This window comes from Lontra canadensis, unplaced genomic scaffold (genome assembly GCF_010015895.1).
Source record: "Lontra canadensis isolate GAN:19392208 unplaced genomic scaffold, GSC_riverotter_1.0 scaffold86, whole genome shotgun sequence".
NCBI lineage: Eukaryota > Metazoa > Chordata > Mammalia > Carnivora > Mustelidae > Lontra > Lontra canadensis.
The window spans coordinates 2,335,926-2,356,678 of NW_022631080.1; the positions used below are offsets into that span (position 1 = coordinate 2,335,926).

At 34.0% G+C, this 20,753-nt stretch overlaps 1 protein-coding gene across 4 annotated transcripts in view; it reads right to left on the minus strand.

Moving 5' to 3' along the window:
- The window catches only part of DMD (dystrophin), a 2,197,254-nt gene that overhangs the window by 1,873,456 nt on the left and 303,045 nt on the right, over positions 1 to 20,753 (minus strand). For all 4 annotated transcript variants that reach the window (XM_032883124.1, XM_032883125.1, XM_032883122.1 and 1 more), the window contains exon 2: positions 7,725 to 7,786. In XM_032883124.1, the coding sequence (XP_032739015.1) occupies positions 7,725 to 7,786 (62 nt within the window). The remainder of the gene's footprint in view (positions 1 to 7,724; positions 7,787 to 20,753) is intronic.

The window sequence follows — 20,753 nt, forward strand, 5'->3', positions numbered from 1 at the left end:
TTTCCACTGCCATGTTTAAAAATCTAGAGCACATGATCTGTAATATGTGCTCAATAAATCACAAGTTAATTAATGTAGACTTTCTGTGTATTTCTGTCAAAACATGTTTCCTTAAATATAAATGACTTTTTTAAATGAAGGATAAGAACTTAATGCATAGACATAATATTCAAAATATTTATTCACCACCTGACATAATAGCTGTAGAAAATTTTAATAATAAGATCAAGTTCTAACTGGGAACCTCCAAGTTCCTGGGCTCCCCTGCTAGACCTATAGTATCAGAAACTCTAGCTATGAGTCCCAGCAATCTGTTTAGGTGATCTGATGCAGTACACTAATGAGTATGCATGATATCAAACAACTACCAAAAAATGTAACCCACTTGAATCTTCATTTTATTTTATTTTTTTTAAGATTTTTTTTTTATTTATTTGACAGATCACAAGTAGGCAGAAAGAGAGAGGAGGAGGATGCAGGCTCCCTGCTGAGCAGAGAGCCTGATGCGGGACTCGATCCCAGGACCGTGAGATCATGACCTGAGCGAAAGACAGAGGCTTTAACCACTGAGCCACCCAGGCGCCCCGAATCTTCATTTTAGATCCACATGTCTATTCTCTAAGTGTAAAGTGTAGACTTCATATTCAATTTTGCAGGAAGGATTAGTGGTTGTAGGGCCGTCTAATTGCTCTATCATTGGCTATTGTTTTAGAAGTAAACATTTTCAACCAGAGGTCGAATATAAACATGATTAAACCAATATCTCATTGTTGGACCAACCGGCCCCAGCAACAATGCAATTATTCAGGAATGGCTTCAAGTTCTCTCACATCCTCCATTCTGCCCTCACACAGATCTCTTTGGCCACTCACCACCTTTCTCAACTGTTCCATGTTTCTACATGCAATTCTTGATGCCTTTATCTACCTCTAATTTGTTGTTGTGTGAACAACTTCAGATTAAATGTCACCTCTTTTCAAAAAGCTGTCATCCTCTCTAAGCAAATAGTCATTCTTTCTTCTGTTGCCATGACACCTGTATTATATTAAAGGCCATATTTATTAGTTTATATAATTGTTTCTTCCCTCAAATGATAATCTTTTAGGGAAGAAAAACTATGTTGTGTTGTGCCTCTTACAGTATACAATACTATGCTTGCTTGCCACATAGCTGGCACTCAATAGATATTTGTTGAATCTTGGAAGGTTATTTTAGCAATCATATATCTCCAGTGGGATGGTACCAGAGTGCCAACTATTCTTCCTGAAATGAAAATAAATCACGAAATTCAATATATGTTGTCTTGCTAGAAAGTTATGACAAGCCCTAAGACAGAATAAATCAGGTAACTAATACATTTGCCTATCAGCTACAGATTTTTTTTTCCCTAGAAAGAATCATTCTCATTGGTAAATACTTAAATTTTCCAGCTAAATATGCTTGCCACTAAGACCATTCTATACTATATAGGTAGAGCAATCAACAATTCCAATTTTCTCCTAAGATATTTCAGAATGCAGTAGCTTAAAGAACAAAACATGTGTACTTTTTAAAACTACCTAGAGTTATTAGAGCACAGTAAGTGGGTTAATCAAGTACATATTTCTAAGAAAGACCTGCAAAATAAACAATACATTATTTGTCTTTCATTAAAAATAGTGAGACCTATCACAATCCAATTTTCCTTGCACTAACTAAATGATATTCTTTGTTACTTAGGTACTTTGCAAAGATTAGATTCAAGAAAACATTCAATGTAATGGTTCTCTGTGGAGTAGATCATTAGCATAATTAACTAAATTACAAACACAGATACAACATTCTAGAAGTCATCTTAACATACATGTTAAGGAGTCCACGATGCCAGTAGGGCAATAGTTCGTATTTCTCACAAAATTATTTAAATAAGTGTTTAAATTCTCTCTTATACATGATAATTTGTGATTAATGAAAATAAAAATTAATAATAACAAATAAAAATACTCACAATTTAGGTAATTATATTGATAACTAGATTATGTCACTCACCAAAACTCAGCATGTGCATGTATTACCATTTAATGTATTAGAAATCATGTGGAAAAACTCAATTAAAAACCTTTCTCATCAATGGTTGAGTTTTCATGTTACTAAACATTTAAGGTAGATTATAAGGCATCTGTTGGTATTGCAAGCATTAATCACTTTCCATTCTCAAGTTTTCAGTGTCCTCAAATCCCCTCACCATTTCTCATAAAACTTAGAAATTTGGGGATGAATCCTGAGAAAAATGTAGCACTTGGTAGATGGAGTAGCTGTCACAATAGTAATGGATATAGAAATGTTACGGGTTTTAGAGCCTGATTTCTTGGGTTCCAGCTTCATCTCTTCCATTTACCATAAGCAAGCTACCTACACTCATATTTAGCTCATCTTGAATACTATACTATCTCATGAGGTTACTGGAGCAAATAACCATAAAAATATAATTCAATAGGGTAAATAATATGAGAATATATAGGGAAAAAAGTTACTAATCTTTAAAATTTCTGAAATAAGGATGTCTATAGTTTCCTGTACTGATATTCACTTCACCAAAACAACTGTACCCAATAAGTCAATTCTTACCAAAGCCTTGTATGGGCTTGTTGCTGCTCAAGAAAGTCTTCCCCAAAATATACCACAGTGGCATATAGTTATCTTGAATTAAAGCTACTTAAGAAAATGTCAGAGCAAGAATACTCTGACCTTCCTTTGTTCCCTGAAAGCAGGAACTAAATCTCTCATGTAAGTTATCTTCCTTGTACCAAGAGATAAAGAGATGCTCTTACCATCAGAGACAGGGAATTCAGGGCTAAAGAAACTATACAAACAAGAGGTTGTATAAACAAACCTTGTTGCTTTTACTAATTTATTACTCTAGTCCAAATTCTGTAGAATTCCTTACCAGTTGAAACTACCAAACATAGGTTTTTCTTTATCCTGTAATTTCCTTTGTCTAAAATGTATAAAAGCTGCAGGCCTTGGTCATTTCTTTGGATATCAGTTTTATCATTGGTCTTTCTTGTGCATGTAATTTACCTTTGGTTTTTTTCTCCTGTTAATCTGTCTCAATTTAATTCTTAGACCAGCCAGAAGAACATTGAAGGGCAAAGGAAATTTTTCTTCCAATAGCTGCTTATCATGATCAGAGATATAGTGCATTGCCCTTCATCTTCTATAGTAATCTAATTCTTTCTGGAATCAATTAGTAGGGAAAAACAGGAAGCCAGGGGCATAACGATGACTTTATATCTATCATGACCCTCCCATGACACAGTATTTCTAATCTATCACCTCTGTTAAATCAAGCCCTTTGAGTAACAGTCCTATATAAATTTGTTAGTTATATATAAGTTTCAAATTGACACAGAGGAAATATACATATACTGTTACCTCTTTCACCGAAACAATGTTTTGTTTCTAAGTCTCATTATCTTCCTTTTGCATAATGAAACTGTTTGATTCATTTTAAACTGAGTGTGTGTCCATGCCTGTTTGTGCGTATGTATGTGTTAATGGCATGAATTGGCATAGAGAGTGTAGCAGGATAATAAAACATAAATAAATGTTCTATCCTCCCTCTTCCATCCAAAGAAAGTAGCCAAAACCAGAAAGAAGTGAGCAGGCATCAAGGAAAGTTTCCTATACATAGAATTCCTTCAATTCAGCAAATATAATATACAGTAAAAAAAAATGGCAATATTTTATGTTTATATTTTAATATTTACAAAGCCCTTTTAATATATGTTTTCTTACAAAGTAGACATGAACATGTAAGGAAAACAAGACGCAAAGAATTTTTTATTTTATGTTTACCTTTCTTTCCAAAGTGAATTCAGGTGTGAATATAATTATTTCCTCGAAGGCTTCATGATAGAGAGCTGTGTAAAAAAGCCTGGTTTACTGATTCATAATTTTGGTGTTAATTTGCATGACATCAGGCTTATCATGCTGGCTAGGATATAAATAATGATAAATTCTTGGGAAAAGTTTGTTACACCAGTTAATTCTGTCTTGTGTTATCATTATCCCAAGAGGGTAAAATCTGGCTTTTTAGTTATAAATATGTATTGTTGTAGCAATGAAGACATAAATGCTTTATCATATCATAGGCCCTTGTGAAGTTCATAGATAAAACTAATTACACATTTCTACTTCATTTAAATAAAATATCAAGTTGTCTACTCCTTTTGGAAGGATCATACAGAAAAGTGTATTTAGAGGATAGAAATAAAGATAATCACTAAATCCAATGTAGGATCAAAACTGGCGTATAGCTCACTGGGAGATGGTTTAAATCTTTCAATTGATCTAGTAATAAATATTTTCCCCTACAGATTGCTTTTTCTCCAACACAAACATCAAGCAAGTTTTATGAAAAAATTATTTTTGGTCATAATTTCAAGTGTACTTTCCTTAAATGTGTGAATGAACCTGTGTAATTCTTATTATGTGAATTATATATGTCATAAACAGTAAGCAGTTTTAGGATTATAAAATACCTACAAATTACATGAATAGAATATTTACCTTGAATTAATCTTACCTAACAATGGCTTTGTGTTTATGTGGAGGAAAATAATGTTTGCTTATCTTTATAGAATAGATGTGATAAATCATATTCTAGTAAAAACTTTTGGAATTGAAGGTTAGTAGAAGACTTATTTTGAAGAAGAGATGGGGTCTATTTTAAAACAGTACTAGGAAAATGAGAAATCAGTTGGATTTACTACAAAGGTACATTTGGCTTCAATTGACACAAAATGATAAGACTTTCTTTAATCATATTTTCTTCCTTAAGTATTCCTTAAATTTTACATAATAATAGGGAACTACTTTGTAGTCTCTTTTTATTTTACAAACATTATATAAATGAATGTGTGTGAGCCTCACTGTTAAACATTTTAAATCATCCTATTCATTTTTATTATTGTTTGTGTGTTACTCTAATTTACCACACCAATGATAATTTTTCATTGCTTTTTCTTTTTAAAGTCCTCTTCAACACATTCTTTTTCATTCAGAATTTTTCCTCTTTCCTTAAACTTAGCAGATACTTAATTTCTGTACTATTGTCCAAAATGCATTTAGTATATTTAGTTAGTACACTGGTACTGATCATTGGGGTTACAAAGAAAACATATTCCTGCTTTCAGTGGTTTCCAATTATCTCAGTGAAGAGTGTTTTTCTCTTTGATGATCCTTCTTTTAGAGTCTATCAGGTAGTACAACTTTCTTCATAAAGGTTTTCAGATTCATTCTAGCCCACAGCACTGCTGTCTCTCCCACTGCCCATTCTGCTACTCCATTTAGCAATAATCCAGTATCCCCCAAACACGTAGGTTACATGAGATCTGAAGATTCAACTTCAACTAATCTTGTGTCTCCTACAGGCCTGGAGTTGTGCTGAAAACCATGTAATAACACAATAAATATGTGCTAAGTGACATATATGTTATGTTTATCTTTTGGTATCATCAATGGGCTTAAACTGAATCAATTGGCCTTTTCTTAATTCTCAAAATTAGATACAAAAACTTAGTCATTACTTGAAGTCCTGACCAGAAAAAAAATCAGGTAACATGGAAAATATATTTTAAGGTTTTCTAAATGAAAAATCAACACACACATATATAAATTTTATCTCTAAATACTTTTTCCTCTGTCTTTATAAACATTTATTTCTATTCCTGACACCTACTATATGTCCAAATATGAAACTTTGGTGATTCTCCTGATCCAATTTTAATAGGCTGAGGGAGAACACTTATAAAACAAATGAAGGAAGTAGAAGTTGGGTTTGGAGGAGGGGATACTTAGGAAAAAACAGTCAGTGCACTCATGCATGTAATTATTTTGGAGCCTTTAAAATATGGGCACTCATAAAGATAGGGGAAAATTGCTCTAAGGCTGTGCCAACAATGTATTCAAAGAAGACAGCATATCAAACTATGGTTTGTATATTAGAATGTGAGTTGTGGGAAATGATACTTGAAATGTCAATGTACAGAGAGTAATGACCTATTTAGATTTGTGGGAATGAGAATTTGCAGTGTTTGTCTCAGTTTCGTCTACATACCTTATTAAAACAACTCATTGATTTAATTCAAAGATTTAGAGTATTATGTCACATTTATTATTTCAAAAGATCTCTTTATGATTCTGATTTGTCTGTATATTTGTTTGAAAGCTTGTATCTATTGCCTGTTTTGAACTTTCAAAATTAAGAAGAATTTAATGAGACCAATAAATTTAGCAATTAAAACATATACAACCATCTGGTAAACATACTCTGGAATTAGAAATTCCAATTGTGGATATTTTTTAGTTTATTTTTCATTTCTTCTCCTTCAGTAGCGTTATAACTTTTTAATTATTTTTATCCACTTAGTTCAAAAAAAGTTGAGATTTTTAAAATAGGTATTCCTTTTTTTAAGTTTATTGTTTAAAGTTCCATAATGACAAACTGAACATAATAAAAAAATAAAGTTCTGTAATAGCAATTCATTAATTGTCAATTCAGTAAGTAAGTAGAAATGAAATTTCCTTAGTTAAAATTCAGTAACTTTACTTCTTGCTAACATAGTAAAGATTACCTGGCAAAATTCTGCTATCAAATACCACAAACAATGGATGATACTTGAAAACCTTTTATAATAGTAATGGGAACACTTTTTATACTGCATCTCCCAGTGGATTGTTTTGGATTCATTACCAAAACTTTTATAAAACAAGACAGACCCATGGAGAGAGTGATCCACATGTATTAAGACTTTTAGGCATTGTGGTAGGAATCTTCACATATCCTGACCCTGTTAATCCTCACAATCACATGAAATAATCATTATCAGCCATTTTTGCTCCTCTTAAAGCTTGAATACAGGGGCCATATTTTACTAGCTTTATATTTCAATCATTGGGAGTTGATTCTTCAGGTAGACACCCAATATATATGTGTACACGTATACATGACTGTACAAAAATAGTTCACAAAGCACTGATTTGCTGAAATTCAGAGTTAATTAAATGTAAATCCAAGTCTTTCTAACCTCAAAATGTATATAAAGCTCTTTTCATGGTACTCTTAATGCTAGTTTTCAAAGTAAGAATATTTTACTCTGTGTTCACATATAATTATCCAGAGTTGTGCTGTCTATGGATTATAAATTAAGTTGCATGTATAAAATAAATAAATATTATTAATAGTATGGGTTGATGCCTGCAGAAAAAGAGGATAAACTTCTTATCTTAAATTATTTGACACGTGCCCTAAGTGATACGGGCCAAATAGACCCAAGGCAGTTGTATCAGTTTTTCTTGAACTAGCAAACACTAAGAAGGACAAAAATATTATCACTTTCAGACAGCAAAAATTCCCTCATGTCTTCTGCTACTGTGTAACATATACTAGCTACTTGGTGGAAAATTGCAGTTATAATCCTTGGATGACTGATGTAATTAAAGAAGCTCACATTATCACTAAGATTCAAAGATATATTTTGTCTAATTCAATAATTTCTCTTTATGTGTATTCTGCTGCTTCTTCCTTAATTAAAAGTCAGCATAACGTTCCCAAATTTGCACAGCTAAAACAATGACACTAAGAGAAAAACAATATGGACATTTACATTTACCCAGGTACATAGTTCATTTTGAAAATCAGTCACTTACCTTATATCTTAGAGGTAACAAAATATTCTTACCTTAGAAAACTGTGCATTTATCCATTTTGTGAATGTTTTCTTTTGAACATCTTCTCTTTCATCTATAATGTAAAATTTAAGAAAGATTTAAGAGTTAAGAAAGAATTCTGAATATCACATTTTATAACAAAAATAACTCTCAATTATTACATATCATTGTTATTTTATATGTGGTGTTAAATTCATCAATAATGAAATTAAACATAAGCGATATTGGTATTGGGCATCCAAACTAAAAAAATGAGAAGTCTAAAATAATTGATCCAGTCAAATTTATGCTCATTCAAATACTGTATAAAGGCATTATAGAAAAGTAGTCTCATCTGAATAGAGGAAATATTACTTATCCTCCTATGGTGAATAGATACTCTAAGCATAATCAGAAGAGCCTATTATCTGTTATTTCTTCTGAAAAGTTATTCCTGAGCTTTTCCCCTTACAGACCACGTGAAATGATTTTCCCCGCTTTTGCAATACCACCATACTCTAACATGGGCCCCCCTGCATAGCCTCCTCCCATTATAGGAGAGGTTTCCTTATGATCAGGAACATGGTTTTGTATCCCAGAACCTAGCATTGTCTGCACAAACTAAGACTTCAGCAAATATTTGATAAATATGCAAACACTTTAGAAGAGGGACATCTTACAACTCCAAAATTTTTAGTACCTCTTTTCATCCAAAAGTCAGGAAATTTCAAATCAAAATGCAAATGGCACCCTTCATGGATTACATATAAATACTCAGAGGGAAAATCTCCAAGGACTTCTTACACCAATAGATTACAGTGGAAAATTATTAAGAAAACAGCTTCACAGAATTAATGCTTCTAAAAATTCTATTTTTTCAAGTTGGAAATTAGTATGGAATTAAATGGGCAGAAAAATAATCAATCTTGATTCATTGAAAACCTTTTTTTAAGGCCAAAGCGTACCTTTAAATTACAGTAAATGCAATCATATTAATTAATGTTCAATAAATGAGTGCATCTGAGAGAGACTTAAAATGGAGAGGTTTTATATTTTATTTACATTGGATCAAAAGAACCCTTATGGAAATGTCCCAACAAAAAAACCTCATTTGGTCTTGGATTCTTTTTCAGCAGTAAATCTTGACTGCTTTTCCTGAAAATGGATGATCCATAGTAAAGAATCATTTTCCCATGACAAATGTATCCACGTACTAAGAAAATCTGTTTATCAGTAAAGCACATTATTATTCTATAAGTGGATACTCTTAAGTGATATGAAATAACAGTGGATAGATAATAAACCTAAATCTGTTTTCCTAGATGAGAAAATTTTATTTAGCATCACAAAATTCTTTTCTTCTTATTTAATTGTGTGGGTCCACAAACTACACTGCATGTGGGCAAATATCAGGATTACCCATACAGTGCAGGATAATTCATAGCTACCGTATGGAAGTTTTTTCTTTGGTGACAGTATGAATCAATAAAAATATATAGTAATAGTTTCTGAAACTAATCTAGCCTTTTGTGAATATACTTCCCTAAATTCAATACTATCCTTTGATAATAATGAAATACATAAACAGAACATTTCAAATGGTCAATTTTTAACCGTTTTCATGGACTTGTTGCAGGAAGACTTGCCAGTACATTTATTTCTCAATGAGAGATACACATTTTCCTGTGTTAATAATATTATTTGCAATTCCAGTTATTTTTCCCTACATGTGTATGCAAATCCTGTCAGATATGGGAGAGTAAATGAGTCATTTGAAAGCACACATTTAAAGGTTGTAAAACATGCCCAACCATCTTCACCAAAAGTTGAATAGGAAGATACCTGAAGAGATATGTTCCACGTACTTTTCAGTGAAAAGTAGGTAGTAATGCAATATTTTTATGGGTTTCAATTATATGTACAAAGAGTGATTTTTAGGTAGGCTTGAAGGTGGGAGGGAAACCTTGACATTATGTGCAAAAGAGTATATGTATCTATTGTGTCAACAGCACTTAAAATAAATTTTGTCATACAAATATCACTAGGTCTTCTTTTTCACTTCTTTCACTTTTAATACAAGAAAAATATGCCTTTAATGAATTACTTGCTTGTTTTATTTTGCTATATAACATTTGTTTTAACATGGTAAATATTAATATAACTGGCTTTATTATTATAAAATATATATCATTTATTAGTGTTTTATTGTTCACAGAGCTGTTTTACATGTCATCTCAATCCATATGTAATTTGGCATTTTATCCATTAAAAAAATACAAACTCGGAGTCCAGTATCTCATGCTTTATATCCCCCTCTGATTTCCCCCAATTCACTTTTCCTTTCCTTCTCATAATGTCCTTCATGTTATTCCTTATGTTCCACAAGTAAGTGAAAACATATGATAATTGACTTTCTCTGCTTGACTTATTTCACTCAGCATAATCTCCTCCAGTCCTGTCCATGTGATATAAAAGTTAGGTATTCCTCCTTTCTGATGGCTGCATACAAACTGAGGGTTTTGGAAGGGAGAGGGGTGGGGGGATGGGTGAGGCTGGAGGTGGGTATTATGGAAGGCACATATTGCATGGAGCACTGGGTGCGGTGTATAAACAATGAATCTTGGAACACTGAAAAAAATAAAATTAAATTAAGATGTTAAAAAAATAAAAATTTTAAAAAAGACAAAAAAATACAAGCTCGGAAGGAATAAAGCTAGTAAGTGACACAGATGAACCTGATATAGATTATTTGAATCAAAGTCCATGGCTTTTCACATTAAGCAGTTCACATTATACTTGCATAGATAATATGGAATGGCATAAGATAATAAAAGTCACAAAAGTTGAATGTATTAACACAAATACAAAAATAACCATTATTTGAGAGCCTCTCTTTTAAACAATCCAAAGAATTCTGTGTATGCTATAACTTAATGTGAATGACATTCTGGAATTTTATAGTCTGCAACCTCTATGCCTACATGGATTTATTCAGATTTACCAGATTGGAAAACTGAACTTTCTTAAGATGTCAGATGATTCATTTGTTAATATTTTAAGTAATAATGTTCTTATATTTACTAGTTGATATTTAGTGCTCAATTTTTGTCATAGATTAACATTATGAAAAAAGTTCAAAAAATATTTAAATTTATTAATATTAAAATTAATATTAACATTGATTATTAAAAAATCACCCCAAAGTTTTGTGTCTGCTCATCATTACAATCCCCATAGACATGTATTTTACATAACCACAATAATATTCTACCTTTTAAAGTTTATTTTATCATAAATATATTAGTTGCCATTTCCTTTTGTTTGTTATTAGAGGTTTCACCATAATGAACATTTTCATGCACTCTCAGCTTCTGGTGCATAATTGTCACAGAATAAATAATTGGGTCAGCATTAAAAAAAATGTCTGTGGCTTTTACTAAATATTGTCATATTGCTTTCCCAGTGGCCGTACCTATTTTTAGTGGTACTACAAAGAATGGGGTTATGCTGCTGATAGGAGTTTTGTTGCTTTCATTTTTAAAGTGCTTGTTGCTTTATTAGATATAATGAGATAGTTGATTCTCATCTCAATTTGAATCTGTTTGATTACTAATGAAGTAGGACACGTTTTCAAAATTTATTCTGCATGTTTCCACTTTTGTCAAAATACTTGTTTATAGGGGCACCTGGGTGGCTCAGTGGGTTAAAGCCTCTGCCTTCAGCTCAGGTCATGATCTCAGGGTCCTGGGATGGAGCCCCGCATCAGGCTCTCTGCTCAGCAGGGAGCCTGCTTCCCTCCCTCTCTCTGCCTGTCTCTCTGCCTACTTGCAATCTCTCTCTCTCAGTCAAATAAATAAATAAAATCTTTTTAAAAATACTTGTTTATAGCCTTTGCTCACATATCTATTGAGTTCTTGATATTTTACAATTAATGGGAATGAGATTATAAATCAGTAATTCTTAAACATTTCAAGTTGTGGACTCCATTGGATTATCTGATAAAAATAATGACCCTTCTCTATATAAAAAAATGCCTATACAGACATATTTATATATTTCTTGGGGTTCACTGACCTCTCTGCAGAAGGTTCCTATTACCATGAAATCCAAGTTAAGAATCACTATTATTAATTAAGCTATTTAATCTTAGTGAATGAATATATATTCCCAAGTGGTCGTATGTCTTTTAATTTTCATTTCATTTTTATTATGCTAAATTTTTACATGTTTATTTTATTTTTTAAAAGATTATTTATTTGACAGAGAGAGAGAGAGTGCAGAAGCAGGGGGAATGGGAGAGGGAGAAGCAGGCTCCCCACTGAGCAGGGAGCCAAATGTGGGGCTTGATCCCAGGATCTTGAGAAGGCAGACACATAACAGAATGAGCTATCCAGGTGCCCCATATATTTTTATACATTTAAATCTATCCATTTCCATTGTTATTTCCCATGTAACTTAAAAGTTGACCCTTCTATTTATTTATTTATTAAGATTTTATTTGACAGAGAGAGATCACAAGCAGGCAGAGCAGCAGGCAAAGAGAGACAGGGAAGCAGACTCCCCGCTGAGCAGAGAGCCCGAATCGGGGCTCGATTCCAGGACCCTGAGACCACGACCCGAACTGAAGGCAGAGGCTTATTAACCCACTGAGCCACCCAGGCGCCCTGACCCTTTTATTTATTTTTCAAGATTTATCTGTTTATTTGAGAGAGAGAGAGAGAGAACATGAGAGGGGATGGGGCAGAGAGAGAGAGAGAGATAGAAATCAGACTCCCTGCTGAGCAGGGAACTTGACAGGGGGGCTTGATCCCAGGACTCCGCTGAAACCAAGAGTCATATGCTCAAATGACTGAGCCACCTACATGTCCCTAAAAGTTGACACTTTCAAGCACAATCAGTTATATATCCATAGTTAATCTAAAGTGGATATACATAAATGTACATATATGATAAATTGCCATAGAGCTTATAGAGATTATTTTAATACCTTAATAAAATGTATGTGATTACAGACATGGTCTATAGTAAGAGATATAAATATAAAATCAACAATAAAGAGAATGAGAAAAGAACAAAGTGAAATCTGTTTTACTAGGAAATTATTATCTATATATTCTAGTCTAGTCATTTTAAGAAGCACATACTCTATTTTGTTTTGTCTAGAGTTTGTTTATAACTTATTTTCTTTTACTAATAAAAATATGCCTGAGTATATTAATGTGAATAGCAAAGAACAAAATCTCTGTTAGAAAAATTTACTTGAAAACTGTTCCCTGGAGATGGCAAGGAGTGAAGAACTGTACTTCATAAATTGCAAAAAGTGACCAACATTTTATTTTATTCTCTCTATGGGGAAACTCATAAAATTAGCTTTCTACCATGACATAAAAATTGTATTTTGTCTCAGAACTAATTAACCCTTTCTAATAAAGTCATTTTTTATCCAATAAATCTGGTCCTTCATATTTTCTAAAATTAGTGCAATGACCTTTTGCCCTGTTATTAACTTTTATATTCCTGAGACCCTCAGTCTCCTATAAATGTAGGATAATTAAATTGTAATATTCATGATTTACAAGAGTGAGTTACTGCACAAAAGTGATGTTGGCAAACTGAGAGAACATTAAATCAGGGGAACTGGCTTCCAGTCCTAGTGCAGGACTTATGAGAATGGTGGCCTTAGAATTGCCTGACCTTGGTCTCTTTATCTGTGAAATAAAGATATTAATTGCCTTTTAACTCATGGAGCTGTTTTTAAGATGCAATGAAATCATCTGTTTATGTAGTAATTTATAGAATAATCATTTACAAAAAATAATTATTTACAGAATGCCCAGTATCTGTTGGTCATTATAGAGGTTACTGAGAAGGTAAACGGAACTCTGTTTTTACCACAGTTCACATCCTTGTAAAATACAGACGTATGCTAGATAAATATTAAACATTTTATATAAGCAAGGAAACATATATTCAAAGGATATTACAGGAGCATAAAGAAAGGGATATGTAGCCTTATGGATGTCAGGGAAGACATTTTCTAGAAGGGATTGGCTAAGTTAAGTCTAGTAGGTGGAGCCAAAAGGAAAAAAAAGAAGAAAAAAAAAGATGCAAAGGGAAAGATGAATCTTTTTTTTAAAGCTTTTTAAAAAATATTTTATTTATTTATTTCACAGAGAGAGATCACAAGTAGGCAGAGCAGCAGGCAGGGAGAGGGGAAAGCAGGTTCCCTGATGAGCAGAGAGCCCGATGTGGGGCTTGATCCCAGGACCCTGAGATCATGACCCGAGCCGAAGGCAGAGGCTTAACCCACTGGGCTGCCCAGGCGCCCTGGGAAAGATGAATCTTTAAGATGAGATTGCAGGGCATAAAGAATATAATAACACTGTATGATCCCAGTCATAAATGTCATCTAAAAAAAAAAAAAAAAAAAATGAATAAAGGGCGCCTGGGTGGCTCAGTGGGTTAAAGCCTCTGCTTTCGGCTCGGGTCATGATCCCAGGGTCCTGGGATCGAGCCCCATATCGGGCTCTCTGCTCAGCGGGGGGCCTGCTTCCTCCCCTCTCTTTCTGCCTGCCTCTCTGCCTACTTGTGATCTCTGTCTGTCAAATAAATAAATAAACAAAATCTTTAAAAAAAAAAAAATAAAAAATAAAAAAATGAATAAACAAACAAGAAGCAAAATCAAAACTATAAATACAGAGAACAAACTGATGGTTGCCAGAGGCAAGGAGGCTGGGCAACATGGTAAAGGGGAGAGGGAGATAGAGGCCTCCAGTTTCAGAATGAGTAAGTCACAGGAATAAAAAGCAGAGCATAAGGAATACAGTCAATGATATTGTAATAGCAATGTGATGTGACAGATGTTAGCTATACTTGTGGTCAACACAGCATCATGTATAAACTTGTCAGATAACTAAGTTGTACACCTGAAACTAATGTAACAAAGTGTGTCATCTATACTAAAAAAAAAAAAAGGCATGCTCTTCATTATACTTAATTCACTTTTGCTGCACTCTAAACTAGGAAGGAGGGAATAGCACGGGATGAAATTACAAAGGAAGTTGGGAGTGAGATCGTGGAGAGTCTCCAAGATATGACTCTATGTATGTGATCAGATAAGCCAATGTGAGTAGAAGCACTGAGAAACCAAAACAGAAAAACAACCCAGTTATATAAACATCATGGATTATCCTCATTACACAGGCCAGTTCATCGTAATCTATGCCAGAAAGACATTTTAGAAAATGGCATTTCTTAGAGTGCTAGTTAGTATGTTAACTGAAAATCCTCATCACTTAAGTGACCCAGAAAATACAAGTTTAGAACTAGAAGGGGATATTAGAGTTGGTAACAGTTTAGACACACATATAGTGAAGAAATTACAAAGGTATATGAGTTTATTTCATTTTAATGAGAGGACTATTCAGTAATATGGGGGTGGGGGTAACAGGGTCTCTATTCTCTGATTCCACCAAAAATGAGAAAAAGGGTAATGAGAAATGTGGAAGATTGAGGATAAACATTATAAGCATTATAAGCAAGGATACATATATTCAAAGGATATTACAGGAGCATAAAGAAAGGGATATGTAGCTTTATGGATGTCAGGGAAGACATTTTCTAGAAGGGATTATGGTTATGTGATACTGTGGAACATTATGAAGGAAGGCCCCAAACTCAAGAAATAGTTAGAAAATGGATTTACCATGTTATTAATGCTTCAAAATGGCAATGCAAAGTGGAGGAGAGCAGAATGGAGAATGGCATGAAAAATGCTTTCTATTAAATCTGAGTAATAGCTTTTGATCATAGGATTACAGAATGTGAGGGCCGAAGGTGACATTCGTGGTTATTTCATAATGAGGAGGTCTAAAATAATTAAATTACTGCACAAAGAAGAGAAAAACAGTCTCAAAGAGGTTTCCTTACTTCTGGCTCATTCTACAATCAATGTAGTACAGTTTTCACTGCTCATCACCCAACAAAAGTTGTTAATATTATCATCTATATCCTTTCTAATTTTCAAGACAGGACTGTCTAGATTTCAAGACAGTCTAGATTTCAAGACAGTGACTGTCTAACTATTCCCAGCACTTAGCACAGAATATGTTACACAATAGTGCTCATTAAAGGTGTTTTAAGTTAATGAAGACCAGATTTACTTTTCAGACTTCTTACTTTTGTGCTTTGCAGATACTAATTCTATAGAGAGAAAAATGTGTTCATGTCCCAATCCCCAGAATTTCTGAATAAGTTTTGTTAAAATTCATTTGTTTTATAGTAAGTTAAAGTATTTTAAAACTCCTTGTTATGGCAAAGAGAATCAAGGGTGCAGATGGAATTAGATTTGGTAATCAGGTAATTTTTGATAGGGAGACTATCTCCGGTAATCCGGCTTGGACCAATGTAATCACCAATGTAATCAGTGTGCCCTTCAAAGGGGAAGAGGGACAATCTGAGAGAATGCAGCTTGACAAGGACTGGGCCCAGTGTGGCTGGTTTTGAAGATGGAAGAAGAGGGCCATGAGCCCAAGAATGTGGGCAGCCTCCAAAATGGAAAAGATAATAGATTCTCTCCTGCAGTCTCTAGAATGCACATAGCTCTGATGGTCCTTAATTTTAGCTCAGTGAAATCAATTTCAGATTTGAGATCTGAAGAACTGTTAGATAATAAATAGGAGTTGTTTTAAGTTGCTAAATTTGTGGTAATTTTTATAGCATCAATGGGAAATTAATACATAATCTTTCCTCTTGAAGGCTATTAAGTCCAGTGACAAATATACACTGATATCTACAAGGGGGTAGGAATACAACTGTGTAAAAGATAAAGTTCTTACCCTTTTGCCTCTACTGCATAGTGAGAGAAACAGACACACACAAAAACAATATATAGTAGACATGCAGATAAGTTTTTTTGCTAAAGAAAATACAAGGTTTTGTTAAAAGCATATAGAAAGGAACCTAACTTGAAAAAGACAGTGCTTCCTCGATGAAGTGTTATCTCAGCTGAGTTCTGAACCTTAATTAAGAATATAGAAGCAGACAAGTTGAAAAAGAACCCCAGACAATAAAAAAAGCAGGTACAACTACAAGGATATGAGAGGAGTATGATAGGTTCAAGGAACAAGAGAAGGAGAAGGAAGAGGACCAAAGTGGTGAGATAAGTTTAGGAAAAAGAGAAATAATTAACCAAATTAGGAAGAGACTTAAACCTTAGCCAGAAGGCAGTTAGAAACCAAAGCAGAATTTTAAGTAGGGAAATGGCAATACTGGTTTCTGTTTTTTTTTTTTTAATTTACTTTACCTTTTTTAACTACTTTTTAAAAATTTTATTAACATATAATGTGTTATTCGCTTCAGGGGTATAGGTCTGTGAATCCTCAGTCTCACACAATCTACAGCACTCACCATAACACTATTTACTTTACTTTTTTTTTTAGATTTTATTTTATTTATTTGACAGGCAGAGATCACAAGTAGGCAGAGAGGCAAAGAGAGAGGAGCAAGCAGGCTCCCCGCTGAGCAGAGAGCCTGATGTGGGGCTTGATCCTATGACCCTGGGATCATGACCCGAGCCGAAGGCAGAGGCTTAACCCACTGAGCCACCCAGGCGCCCCTTTACTTTACTTTTAAAATGATTTTAAGTAATCCCTACACCCAGTGTGGGGCTTGAACTAACAACCCCGAGATCAAGAGTCACATGCTCTATTGACTGAACCAGCCGAGGCACCCCTGGTTTGGGCTTTAACAATGAATTTTATATAATTATGTATCACATAATATATATTATAATCCATGGCCTATATTGGTGAATTGCAGTGGGGCTGGAGAGAGGTAAATGCAGGCAATTACCTTTAATGGGTATTACTGATAAAAAGTGGTGATTGGGGCACCTGGGTGGCTCAGTCATTAAAGGTCTACCTTCAGCTCAGGTCATGATCCCAGGGTCCTGGGCTCCTTGCTCAGTGGGGAGCTTGCTTCTCCCTCTCCCTCTTTCTGATGCTCCCCACCCCATCCTTCCTACCCCCAGCTTGTGTTCCCTCTCTTGCTGTCTCTCTGTCAAATAAATACATAAAATCTTTTTTTTTAAAGAACTGGTTATCGATTATATGTAGAGGTAGGGGATTTGGGAGGGGTACAGCCAACGCTACTACTCAAATTGGAGTTTTGAGGTCCCAGGAAGAAGAGAACTTGGATCTGTATCTATAATGTGGATATGGGAGGAACTGGGAAATACCGACTTTCTGGTGTTTTGAGACAAAAAGAAAAATATGTAGAGTAGGCAATTGGATATAAGAGTCTGAAGTGCAAGAGAGTAATCTGAGCTGAAAATAAAGATTTGGAAGATACAAGCCAACTGGCAGGTAATAACTGAAGCCTCTGTTGTGAATGATGTTACAAGAAAGAGTATGCAAGCTTTCCAATCTTCTGAAATATTACCGTCTTCTGGTTCTCCTTCCAACAAAAGGGCTGTCTCCTGATCTGTCTCATTGCTTCTTTGCCATTCACCCTGGAAATACTGGCATTGCCCCAGGGTCCTTGTCTTGGTTCACTGCATTTATTCTCCCTAAACAAAGTGACTTCCCACCACACCCCAACCACCACTACATATGGATACTGATGACACTGATACCTAAATCTTTTTCATCTTGATTAATGTCCTGAGTTTCACATTGACAGAGCTGACTCAAGTTAATACCTCTACTTAGATGTCCTGTAGGTACCCTAACAATATCATTCATCTTCCCAAATAAAGTTACATAATCTTATTCTTCCTGAAAATAATGGCTTCATCATTCATCTAGTAACCAAATAAGTAACTCTCGAGTCATTATTCAAGTTTGAGAAATGCTTGTCCTGAGGTTAAAGGCCATCTTATTTAGAATGGCAAATAAAGGCTTTTATAATTTGATTCCAAATACTTTTCTAAACTTAATATCCATCATGCCTACTGGCACTCACACAAATTCTTTACTCTTCTACCCACATACCTACCAGGTCTATTACAGCCACACAAGCCAAATGTCTCCATGAATAAGCCACACACTTTCTTACTTTAGTCCTTTGTTCAAGCAGCCCCAGGAATATGACCAGAACACTCTCTCTCTTAGGATCAAGCAGAAACAGACACTTAAGAGTTGGTTGAATAAATCAAATGATTAATCAATGCTATAATTAAATCCTAGATCTACTAAGTCCAGGGCCAATGTTTTTCCCTCCACTTCACCATAATGCTTAAACTGCTCTGTTAATTATAAATCTTCGGTCTTAATCATCAACTCATTTCTAAAAATATCCATGGAGCACCCACTCTGTATAAAATCACTTTCCAATATCTTCTCCCAAAATTTGTCCTTGGAATTCCTGTATTTATTTTCATCACTATATAGAATTAAAAATAGTAATAGGGAATATTTCTTGCAAAAATATCTGTCTTGACTTTTCTGGGTAAATTACATTCTGGAATATGATGAAATTGCTCTTTACTTCATCTTTCATTACTGTTGTGGCTTTCAACACCACACAAAATGCTATGGACGACCTGTCTGATCCTTCACCTCCCCTGCAAATGTTGCTTCTTTCTCAAATAGGTCAATTGCTTTTCATTACAGGGAGGTGATAGACCCAGAAAATAATTTGAACAGCTGTGTCAGCTCATACTGGGTAAAAGTTCTCGTCTCCCATTCCCTGCCACTTAATCACAGAATTTATGCTATATTACGATAAATGACTAGTACCTTACATAATCACATAATTATGCACTCACAAAAATAATCAATGACACCATATGTATGAAAAACACAGTGTAGGAACTGTAGAAATATTTTATGTACATTTATAGAAGTTAGCATGAAATAGAGCATAATAACCACAAGGAATGAGGAAGAAGTTTAAAGTGGGAGATAAATCAGAACTCCAAGAGTGTACAAAAAGGTACGAGGTACCAAAACTTAGAAAACAGAGTGCCATTTCGGTATATGGTATGAATGGTTCATTCTTGTTCCCTTCAAATTCCATTATGACCCTAAGAATATGTATCAGATTCAATGCAGGTCAGTGATTAAATGCATCCTTTCCAGCATCCAGTAGCCTGGGTTCATATCCCAGCTCCACTTCTCATAAGGTCTATGAACTTAGGCAAGTTACTTAATTCTTCTGTGTCTCATTGTGTCATTCTGCATCATGGTACAGAAATGTTAAGGCTAAATTGAGAGACTTATGATACATACTAATACTGAAAAACTTAAAGAGAAAAATAGAGAAAACTTATTAACCTTTATTCCAAGATGTACCACTACTTCCTATGGACAAGCTGTATAAATTGCATTATCTTATAAAAGAGACACAATTTTCTAGGTTGCAGTCATATTAACAATTAGTGAGATTTTTAAAACATGATTTATAACTCTGCAGCAAATAGAGTCCTCTTGATTTGAAACTAAAGAAAAAATATGAAATAGTATTAGTATAAATTATATCTCCTCATGTCTAGAAAATGAAATCTGTGCTTAGTAAGAATGAAGGAAGGAGACAATTAATATTTCTGTGGTACATTATAATTTATAAAGTGATTTCAAATATCTCATCTTGTTTGAATGTGACTATGTGGGTGTAAACTTGTTATGGTAAAAATAAGTTATTATTAATTAGTATGCAGGCTTGAAATATGTTTTAGTAGTGTGTCACTACTTATTTTTGAAGGAAGAGATAACTTATTTTTGTAAAACCATAATAATCCTGAACTAATTATGGCAGAATAAATAAAAATAAGATCCCAAGGTCTGTGACGTAATTTGGAGGTGAAATTAATCACTCGGATACTGGTCTAAGCACTAACCAGATTCCTGTTTCCATACCTCAGCAAAGCCTATTTTAATTTTAAAATATTAACTTTCTCTACTAAAAAATTAAAAATTCATCATTCCATGGTATATATTTACTTATGCTATTGGATTGTAAAACAGTTCTTTGCCAACACAAAGGAAAGCAATCAGCCAAAGTGCACAATAGCCACTTCCAAATGTGTACGTCAATGAGATGCTTTATACACAGACAAAGGC